General features: G+C 37.3%; 1 protein-coding gene across 1 annotated transcript; it reads right to left on the bottom strand.

The window, feature by feature from the left end:
- Nucleotides 1-2,733: 2,733 nt before the first annotated feature.
- On the bottom strand, nt 2,734-10,654 carry LOC142181027 (uncharacterized). Its single transcript, XM_075253137.1, has 8 exons — nt 10,167-10,654; nt 9,838-10,082; nt 3,931-4,283; nt 3,602-3,786; nt 3,311-3,557; nt 3,093-3,141; nt 2,869-2,938; nt 2,734-2,764 (listed from the first exon to the last, which is right to left on the bottom strand). Exons 1-8 carry the CDS (start codon nt 10,652-10,654, stop codon nt 2,734-2,736), a joined length of 1,668 nt encoding a protein of 555 aa, XP_075109238.1.
- Nucleotides 10,655-11,474: the final 820 nt, after the last annotated feature.

The raw sequence follows: 11,474 nt of genomic DNA, 5'->3' as shown, positions 1-11,474 counted from the left end.
GGGTATGTCGGGACCCTGTTCCGGAAATGTTGCAACACTTATGTTCCTTTAGAGGCTCATAGACAGGTGTCGAGTCATGTATGATTTTGAATGCCTTGTCGACTGATTTTTGTTATATAGTCTTTCATGGTAGCGTGGTAGCTCGTACCTTATATATAGTTTCTTGATAGTCTTGTCGTCCCATGTTATGTATGTTCATGACATTATCTTTCATTGTTGGATGTTCATGATCCATGTCTACCATTTATATTGATCTTGTCGGCCCTTAAAGATAATAAGGAAAGTTAGATAAAATGTACGTTGGTGCTCGGCAAGTATGGCCCGGGTGCTAGTCATGACCCTCCAGTTGGGTCGTGACAGTGATGAATTGCACAAAAATTAAAGAAAAATAATGCAAGCTTACACTAATGAATGATGAGCCTATTCAACAGATATTTTATTTTCATTGTAAGGCACAATCATACTGAAAAATTGTTATCAGTGAATTTCAAATATAACATTAGAACGACTTCAATTATACAATAATTACTTTTTTAAATATGCAAACAACATATAATTTAAATGTCGGCTATGGTTACAAATATTTTACGTAAAGATTTTGCCTTCATTTTAAGAAATTGTAACCTCCATCTTTTTACAACCACATACATATCAAAAACACAATTGTATTATGAAATATAACACAATCATGTGTTAGATGTTGGCAGTTTGATTTTTTTTTTTTACTCCTTGAAAAATATACATCCTATTATATCAGGATAAATAAAATCTTTTCATTTACAAATTTAATTTTTAATAATTAGAAAAAATTGACAAACACAAAAGACGTTAAAATAAATAATAGTATTATAATATGTGTGTGATAAGTAACGTAAAATTTGAACGACCGAAGAAAAACAATAATAAAGACATGAAATACCAACAGAAACTAAGGCAGCCAATTGAGTGAATAAGGCAAAAATGTAGAAAATTAATAAGTCATGATCGAATTTGAAACAGTGATATAGAACCTCAAAAGAAGAGTTTAAAGAGAGATCACAAATCATAAGACAAAATGCACCCCTGCCCCTCCCTCCCCCCCCCCCCCCCATAAAAGAATATTCTAGTATTAAAGGAAAACTAATAAAGTTTTACATTCAACTTGCAAGAGGGAAGTTAAAAAGGAAAGAATTTACATTTTTTAGCGATGCCTCATCATCCATCATTCTCATACATAGTAACCAATAAGAATGTATCGGCTTATATTCTGATTATATGTTTTCACATCCAGAAGGAACTTTGAAAAATTATACGGTAGTTTAGATCCAAGAAAATGGAAGCATGCCACTCATTCGAGCTTTTTCGTGGAGGTTGCTTGGATGAGAACCACCAAAATTCAAAAAAAGGTTAAAAAACTTAGTACCCTAGCGGAAAATTAAAAATAAATAAATTAATTTGTGCTTCTAAATAATAATTAAGAAAACTTATAGCTTGCAATACTATTAGTGTGGAAGATGAGAAAAAATGAAACTGAAATTTGAAAATACTACTGACTAATAGTTAAGAAAATTTATTAGTAACTAAGAAGGCGCTTTGTTGTCTATGGTCAAAATCGTTATTTTTTAAAAGGAATGACTTCAATTAGGCTATTTTGGTCATTTAATTTTTTAAGGTTATTTTAGTAAAATAAATTCATCCAAAAGTCTTCATGATTATAATATAGTATGATATGATGATTCTCTTACTCCTTTTGAACCTACTGATATTTTGACTTCTATTTAGTAGGGATGTTAAATAATAAATTTCTTACTTATTCTCCTAATATTTTTTTTTTCCTTTTCTTAACCTACGACAATTTTATTCTTCTCAAAAAACAAAAAAAGAAACACTTTATTTGTATTTAGTTATTCCCTTATGCTTTTTCCTTTTGAACCTACAAAAATTTGACTTCTCATTAAAAGCAACGTTAAATAATAAGTCTCCTATTAATTCTTTTTTCCTTTTAATAATCTACGATAATCACTCTTTATTCTGGATACTAATTGAAGGAGGAGTTTCCCACTTGTTATCTTCTTCTTTTTCTTTTTTCTTTTTTTATTTAAGCAAATTATACCACTAGGCGGGCTGCCAAGCAGCTAATATATAAATAAAATCTCAAAATGGGTCCAAAACTTACAAAATGTCCAAATCAAAATAGAAGTTGCATGAAGCTACTAGCTAATAAAAAAAAAAGATAGAAAAGCTAAAGTCTAATGAACTAGCTATTACAACATTGTCCGCTCCATAGGCTAGAATGAATTCCAAATATCTCCACCACAGAATTGAAGCCAACATAGTTTTACGATCATTAGTGTTGCTACAATATGATCTCCATAGGCAGTGTACTGACTCTATCCAAGTATAAATCATGTGGTCGATCATCAATAGTATCATGTAAAAGAGCCTGGCTACACCTATCTTGAAGTTGGCTTTTGGCAGGTTTTGCAAGGCAAAAGCCAGGCTGGGGCTGGATTTAAGCAGGCTTTGCAAGGTAAAAGCCAGGCTGGGCTGGCTTTAAGCAGGATTTGCAAGGAAAAAGCCAGGCCAGGGCTGGCTTTAAGCTGGCGACGGTAGGGTAATGCCAGAGTATCATCAGGCTTTATCCTGGCCCCGCCAGGCATGTGGAGCTGGGTGATTTTATGTTCTTGTAAGCTCAGATCCTTCTCTTCCCGAACCTTTAATGTAGAAATCATTCTAAACATTGCTAAACCATCCTCAGATTGAGCATGAAGACATGCTAATACCACTGAGAAATGATTCAACAATCTCCAGAAATTCCACATAATGGATTCAACCTTTTACTTAACATTTGAACATATCAGAAGTCGAAAAAATTGCACCATCTAATACCTGCTTATCACATTGGTCCTGTACACTATTAAAGCACTCCCAAACTGAGCATTTGACCATGCTAATACCACTGGAAAGTACCTTAATAACATACAGTATGAGATATAAAAGAAACACGCAGGTATGTGCAGATTCCAATCCTATGAAACCATCTGTCTGGGGCTCTTCTCTTTGCTATTCTAACCCTAAGGTTAGGTGTTTGAGACTTTTTTAAATTAATAAACCTCCTCCCTGCACTAGGTAGTTCAGAGAATGAGTGAAATCCAAATGTACCTGCAAAAGAAAAAACAATGTTAGCAATAAAATCCGCCCCTGAGTTGCCTTCTCTGAACACATGTTGAAAGATCACATTGAAGTTGCCCTTCATCTCTATAATTTTATTCACATTATTTGCAATTACCCAAGGAGGATCCCATTCCCCTTCTATCCCTTTCTTCATTACTAATGAATCAGTCTCCAATATGAGAGGATGAAGATCATGCTCCACATAGTATTCCAATCCTTGAAGAATAGACTTAGCTTCAGCCACCACATTAGTTGTCACCCCCAGGCCTACTGCCCTTGCATATACCACATCACCTTCATCATTCCTCACACAAAATCCTAATGAGCTAGGACCAGGATTTCCTTTTGAGGATCCATCAGTATTGCATTTGTACCAACCATGAAAAGGAAGCTGCCATGTTACTCTTGTAGTGATCAATATAGGTTTATATTAGGAATCCAAGCATACCTCACCCTTGCCAGTTGATGAAATGTCCTATTGATCTCATGAATCATCCTATTTGTGGACACTGAACCCCCATGTTTACCTGCATTTCTTCTCTTCCAAAGTTCCCAAGTGATGATAGCTCGTACTGCTTGAAACAATGGCTTTAGCTTTGGACAACATTGAGCATACCACCAATGCCTTATAACCTGCTTCAATTGAATCAATGGCACAGTAATTCTAGAAGCCCCTATGAACAAGTTCTATACTTTAGAGGCAGTAGGACTTATGATAAATATATGCTCAATAGATTCCTCTTGGGGCTGCTAACAACACAAACACCAAGACATCACCATTTGCCCTTGCCTCCTCCACATGTCATCAGTGGCTATTTTCTTCCTCCATAATCTCCATAAAAAGAAGGATATCTTGAATGGTAAGCCTTTAATCCACTTTAACTTGAATTCCTGATTAGGATCAGCCCTATGCCTCAATATTTTCCAAGCACTGCTAATAGTGAACTTGCCTGAAGGAGTTGGCATCCAGTATGGCCTATCCCAGTATCCCTCACTGCCTTCATAATGCACATTTAGCCTTATATGTTCTACAATTTCCTCATTGAAGGTTTGATCTAGCAGCTGATCATCCCATGTTTCACCTTGTCGTAATTCTGCCACATCCTGAAGATCTTTATTGATTGGAAAGTCTTCAGGTAATATGTGATAAAGTGCACCCAATCCAGTTCAATTTTCATGCCAAATATTAGTTGTTCCACTCTTTAATTCTCATAGGATCTCATGTTCTACTTCTTCCTTAGCATTCGACATTTGTCTCCAAACATTAGGCCCCCTTCTAAACTGCACCACCGTTGGTATCTCCTTCTTGTAATACTTATTCCACATGAAATTAGACCATAAATATTTTGTGGTCCTAAACCTCCACCATATTTTAGCAAACAATTCCCTCGACACATCATGTAAGGATCTAAAACCTTGGCCCCCTTCCTCTTTAGGAAGGCAAAGATTTTACCATGAGGTCCAATGTCTGCTTCTCCCTTCTTCCTTTGTGCTCCAAAAGAACCTAGGAAAAATCTTATGAAGATGCTCCAAGACATTTTTTGGTAGATGCAGGACTGATAACATGTGGACTGGCATACTTTGCAACACACTAGTAATGATGTAACGACCCGGCCGGTCGTTTTAAGAATTAACGCCCTGATCCCCTATTAACTGCATTCCTTGTGTTTGTTTCTGCTATTGTGAATTGCCAGGAGGAATTTTTTGGAGTTTCGGAGAGTTTTTGGGACACTTAGTCCCTAAATGAGAGTTTAAGTTTTAGAATTTGGACCGTAGTCAGAGCAGTGTGAAGACGGCCTCGGAATGGAATTTCATTGGTTCCGCTAGCTCCATTGGATGATTTCGGACTTAGGGGCATGTTCGGATTGTGTTTCGGAGGCCCGTAGCTTATTTAGGCTTGAAATGTCGAAAGTTGAATTTTTGAAGTTTTCGGTTTGATAGTGAGATTTTGATATCGGGGTCATAATGGAATTCTGAAAGTTAGAGTAGCTCCGTAGTGTTGAATTTGACGTGTGTATAAAATTTCAAGTTATTTGGACAAGGTTTGATAGACGTTTTGATCGAAAGCGTAATTTGAGAGTTTTTGGAGTTCTTAGGCTTGAAACTAATGTTAAATTGGTGTTTTGATGTTGTTTTGAGCGTTTCGAAGGTTGGAACAAGTTTGAATGATGTCTTAGAATTGGTTGGCATGTTTGGTTGAGGTCTCGGGGGCCTCGGGTGAGTTTCAGATGCTTAACAGAAGTTGAATTGAACTTAGGAAAAATCTGAAGTTGGCTGAACCTGTCATAACCGCACCTGCATGTGTGGGACCGCAAGCGCGGCACTGCAGAAGCGGAAATTGGCCTAGGCTCCAGAAGTCGCAGGTGCGACAAGTCGAACTCGCAGGTGCGGTAAGGGAGTCACAGGTGCAGAAATTGCTATTTAATGAAAAGTCGCAGGTGCTACTTGGTCTTTGCAGAAGCGGGACCGCAGGTGCTGTCCCAGAGCCGCAGATGCGGTTTCACTGGTCAGAAAAAGGGCAAAATCGAGGGTTTACTCTCAAAACCTTAGAAATTGATTTGGGAGCTCGGGCGTGGCGATTTTGAGAGAGATTTTCACCTGGGTGTTTTGGGTAAGTAATTCTTACTCGGGTTTGATTAATTTCCACAAATCTATGCTTAAATTTATCTTTTAAATTTGAATTTGGGGTGAAAATTTTGGAAAGGTTCTTAGGCCTAATATTAGGGTTTTGATCAAGATTTTGATCTCGGATTGGAGTAGTTTCTGTATATATGAACTCGTGAGAGTGTGAGGATTCCGAATTTGTAAATTCTCCCTGATTCCGAGACGTGGGCCCGGGAGGTTTTTTGGGCGATTTTCCTAATTTTGCGTATTAGCTTCGAATTAATTAGTTGAATTAGTTACCTGAAGTTTTATTTGCATTATGCAATTTGTAGACATGTGATTTTTGACCCTCCCCAAGATTTTTTATATTTTAGCATGTAAATATCTAATTTAGGCCTAATACAACTATTTTAATTAATTTGACTCTTTTACTTTATTTTATTATAAGAAAACGAAAATTACAAAAATATTTTATTTTATGTACCTTTCATAAAGTAAAAAAATAATACAAAAATAGTACCTTATTTTTATCTTTATATAATCTTGAAAAATACAAAAAATATATAGTAGTTTCATGTTTTAATATAGTTTAGTTTAATTAATTAGAATTTGTTTTTGTATCATGTAGTATAGTTATCTTATATTAAAGGAATTTAGCTATGGTTTTGAATAATAATTTTTGGAGTCTTCTTAGCCCAAAATTGAAACACAAAAAGACATGGTCCAACCCAATTAACCTTAGCCCATTCTTCCCAACCCATTAGCCCATTTAAGTGCAAGATTTAATCCTAGCCATCTATTTCCTTCTAATCCAATGGTCATCATCCCTTCCTACTTCTATATAAAATACCCAATTATAGAAACCCTACCCTTAAGTTTTCATTTCCTAGACCTAGCTAAGCCAAAAAATTTCCTATACTAAAAAAGAGGATCCGCCGCTCCCCTCATCTGAAAACAAAACCAGCTAGCCGAAAAACACACACGGAGAACACAAAAGAAACTAACAAACATATATTCCAAAAAGGGACTCAAGAATGACCACTACTGATCTCGAAAATACCAAGCCACATTTAAGTCAAATCTAGACATTTTAATGATAAGTACTAAATTATGTGCTTCTTTTGGAATTACTCCTGCAATGTTTGGTGATTACAAAGGCTGTGTTGGTTGTACATGGTTTAAGTTTATAGATTTAGCCATTTTTGGTTAATCTGCCTAGGTTTATTGAGAAGGCTGACGAGTTAGAATCTAAAGGAGTGGACGAAATTCTCTGCATTAGCACTTTGTCATTATCAAGGATCGATTTGACCGAAGGTTTTAGTTTATCTTTTGATTGAGGTCGTTTTGGTTTCGAGCTTTCCGGTGCCGATGCGAGTTCCCATCCGTGGTTTGTTATATTTTTGAATTCAAAATAGTGAAACAATCAATTTTTCGGCTATATTGAGGTTCAATCTTCAATCCTCTACTCATTTCATTCTAGCTTAATGTTAATTGTTCACTCGAATTGGTTATAGCTGAACATGATTTGTCACAATATAGATATTGGGTTGCTATTCGTCAACTGAACTATGTCAAATTAGATTAAAGGGGCTCGAGTGTGCATTTCATGTAACCCGATCACAACAATTTCAAATAATAAAACACTCTAAGCTCATGGTCCTCACTTAATTAATGTTAACCCTTTAGAAATCGAGGTGTGCCACTGGTTGAATTTTCCATGGCCCTCGCAAAGTTGAAAGTGTGTAGTTTCTTTAGGCGCGCTATTAAAAATTACATTCCTAAACTTGGGTGTGCATTTATGTGACCCAAATCCAAATTTCAACAATGTAATATAAAATGTGTTGCGGACTGCGGGTGCATTTATGTGACGTGGTTCAAGACATATTTTAAATAACGTTGCAATCTTCCTAAAAATGAATAAAAGTGATTAAAGAGTTAAAATTGCACCATAGGCTAAAATCAAATAATTAAGCCGAATATAACAGTTGAGCGACCTTGCTAGAACCACGGAACTCGGGAATGCCTAAAACCTTCTCCCGGGTTAACAGAATTCCTTACTCGGATTTTTGGTTCGCGGACTGTTAAACAGAGTCAATCTTTTCCTCGATTCGGGATTGGAACCGGTGACTTGGGACACCATAAATCTCCCAAGTGGTGACTCTGAATCTTTAAATGAAATAATCCCGTTTTGATTGTCACTTAAATTGGAAAAACTCCCTTATACCCTTACAGAGGTGTAGTGAAAAAGGAGGTGTGACAGTTCTGGCGACTCTGCTGGGGATCGAACCCAGAATCTCTGGTTCAGGGTTCAGAATTCGAGTTTAGATGAATTGTTGTATTTGGCTTTATCTGTTATATGATTTTATTACATGCTTGGGCCTAATGTGTTAAATGAGGCTTTTACCGCTTTGATATTATCTGAACTATATATAAACTGCTATGAAACCCTTCTCTTCTCATCTTCGGGGATGTGCTCACTGGTCGAGACTCCCTATTCTGTTAGTGTCATACCTTGAAATAAGAAAGAGGCTCGGACAAGTTACTAAGCCGGATGGCCTTTTGGTTCCCGGTACGTAGCCCCCTCCTCAGCTCGAGTTGTCCGCTCAGGTACACAGTCTAGAATACATACCCAGGTTTTGAACCTAGAATAACTCAGCCTCATGCCGGATCCCTAGTAGGAACGTTTGTTCGCATCATGTGCATTTGACTTTAGAAACTCAACACAGGGGTTGGGTCTGTCTAGGACAGGTGTACCCGAAATGAAAAGACCATCCTGATGCATCTTACGTGCTACTTGCATCTTACATGTGCTAATTGTTGAAAATTCGATTTTCAATAAGTAACTATAACTGTGTTTTCTTCCTTGTTTATACTACTTGGAATTTAAGCCTACTGTTAGCTTAGGGAAGCATGTATAATTGACTTAATTGCTTTACTTGCTCAAACTACTTTATTTGAATTCTTTGCAGCATGCTAGGTTAGAAATAATTATTTTACCTTGGTATGAAATTTGGATTAAACTGCATATTCTCCGTGTTGCTGCTGTATGTTTACTTTGGGACTATGGGACGGTATCCCGGGAGATCCTCCTGCATGTTTACTTTGGGACTACAGATTTGTATTCCGATAGATCCCCCTGCACATTTATATTGGAACTACGAGACTGCACTCGGTAGATTCCCCCAATACTGGGTATTTTCATTTGGGACTACGGATCGGGATTCCGGTAGATCCCCACACTATGAGAAGGACTAAGGGATGACACCCGGGAGATCCACTGGATATTTACATTTGGGGACTATAGGACGGTATCCAGGGAGATCCCCGGTTGTTATCTCTATGTTGAGCTGTATTTCTTCTGTGATTATTTTGTCTCTGTTATAGTTGTTGCTACTCTTATTACCTTGTGTTACTTTAATACTACTTTTTTTTCTTATATATTATTGTACATGACCGGTAGGGCCCTGACCTTCCTCGTCACTAATCGACCGAGGTTAGGCTTGACACTTACTGGGTACCGTTGTGGTGTACTCATGCCCTTTCCTGCACATGTTTTCCCTTTGTGCAGATCCAGGTTCTTCGACTCAGCCCTACTAACCTTGAGGCGAGGCGATTCTCTATAGTACCTTTCCATTCTCTCTTATATTTATAGCCCTTCTATATTTACTTTTGTTTAGACATTTTGGAGTTAGACACTTGTCGTTATTCAATAGCTTGTGATTTCATGAGATTCCTGGTTTTGGGAAGTTGTTCAGTTGATAGTTATGTTTGTATATGCCGAGCAACATTTTAAACCTTCATTATGTTTATTCCGCAGTTTTTATTAGTTTTATTTGTTGTTTTCCCTTTTTCCGCAATTGTTAGGCTTACCTAGTCGTAGAGACTAGGTGCCGTCACAATAGTTCATGGAGGGCGAACTGGGGTCGTGACAAATGAGTGTTGCCTTTCCTCCAAATGACAACAACTTTCCTTTCCATGAATGCAATTTAGCCTTTACTTTCTTGATAAGATCCTCATAATATTCCTTCCTCCTTCTAGTGTAGAAAATAGGATACCCTAGATATGTGAAGGGGAATTTACCTCTTGCAAATCCTATAATAGCTCCAACCGCCTGACACAATCCATTAGGAATCTTTGAATACATGTAGTATGAACTCTTATCTTTGTTGATCATCTGGCCTGATATTTTCTCATAATTCCCCAACACTACCATAATCTTGCTCAAGGATGGAGGATGAGCAGAAGCAAAGATTATAGTATCATCAGCATATGCCAAGTGGTTTAAAGGATCAGACCACTTAGGCATTCCAAATCCCATAAATGACCTGTCTTCAAATAGCTTATTCAAAGACCTAGAAAGTACCTCAACTGACAGAATGAACAATGCTGGTGATAGAGGATCCCCTTACTTCACACCCTTTGTAGACTTAAAGAACCCTGAGGACTGCCCATTCACCAATACTGAGTACCAGTTATTTGACACCAAGTTCCACACCATGTTGATGAACTGCTCAGAAAATCCTATCTTCCCTAGTACATGCAATAAGTACTTCCATGAAACCATATCATAGGCCTTAGCCATATCAAACTTGATCACTACATTAGCTGGCTTTCCCCTTAACCTTATGTTAGTGATAATTTCTTGAGTCAATAAGATGTTCTCAAATATACTCCTACCCTTCACAAATCCGGGTTGATTAGGAGATATTAGAGAAGGCAAAAAAATTTCCAATCTATCATGTAACACCGTAGACAAGACCTTGTTAATGAAGTTTCTCAAGCTAATAGGTCTTAAGTCAGAAAAGGTCTCAACTATAGGTTTCTTAGGCAGCAACACTAGATTGGTGTGAGTGATGGATTTAGGCAGTGCAGCTCCTCCATAGAAGTGTAGCACCATGTTGTGTATATCAGCATCAATAACATCCCAGCATGTTTGATAAAACAGGCCAGTGAATCCATCTGGACCACTAGCACTCTCCCCACTAAGCTCAAAAACTCATGTCCTTACCTCTTCAATTGTTGGCAAACTGTTAAGTTCCAAATTCTGTTCCATAGTGACCATCAAAGGTACAATATTGATCAAGGAAAAGTCAAATATATCACCTTCATTTGTGAACTGTTTTTTATAGAAGTCTACTGCAGTTGTAGCTAATTGCTCCTGGTCTTCAATCCATACCCCACTTCCACTTTTGATCCTCTTCAATTGCAATTTATTTCTTTTGCCATTGACATGATTGTGAAAGAAACTTATATTCCTATCTCTTTCAGCAAACCAAGTCATCCCAACCTTTTGCTTCCAATACTGCTCCTCAATACTCAAGTATTTCTTCAATTCAGATTGAGCCTTTTGAAACACAATCATGTTCTCAATTGTAGGCTCTTCTTCAAATAACATCTCTTTCACCCTAACAATGTCTTCTAAAATAGCCAACTTCTTGAAAATATCACCAAATGTTTCCCTGCTCCATTTTGACAGTGTTGTCTTCACCCTCTTGAGTTTCTTCTTGAACATCAAAAACGGATCCCCTCTGAAATCAGCTTCCCAATTCTACCTCATCACATCCATAAATGTAGCATGTTTAGTCCAAATTTCAAGAACCTGAAAGGCTTGACAAAATTGGTGGTCTGCTCCCCACATGTTATTAACAATGGTGCATGATCTGATCCAGTTCTGATTAGATGTTCAACTTCAATAGTTGGCAACATGTTCTAAAATG

The sequence above is a fragment of the Nicotiana tabacum genome, chromosome 5 (genome assembly GCF_000715075.1).
Source record: "Nicotiana tabacum cultivar K326 chromosome 5, ASM71507v2, whole genome shotgun sequence".
Taxonomy (NCBI): domain Eukaryota; kingdom Viridiplantae; phylum Streptophyta; class Magnoliopsida; order Solanales; family Solanaceae; genus Nicotiana; species Nicotiana tabacum.
This window is presented reverse-complemented; position numbering and strand designations above follow the sequence as displayed.

Bases quoted from the DNA above. Each gene is read 5' to 3' on its own strand.
- LOC142181027 (XM_075253137.1), bottom strand. From the start codon at position 10,654: ATGGTGCTACACTTCTATGGAGGAGCTGCACTGCCTAAATCCATCACT. The intron at 2,939-3,092 runs GTTTATTAATTT...GGTACTTTCCAG, and splicing joins CTACCTAGTGCAGGGAGGAG to TGGTATTAGCATGGTCAAAT. The intron at 2,765-2,868 runs GTATTAGATGGT...ATCATTTCTCAG, and splicing joins AGGACCAATGTGATAAGCAG to TGGTATTAGCATGTCTTCAT.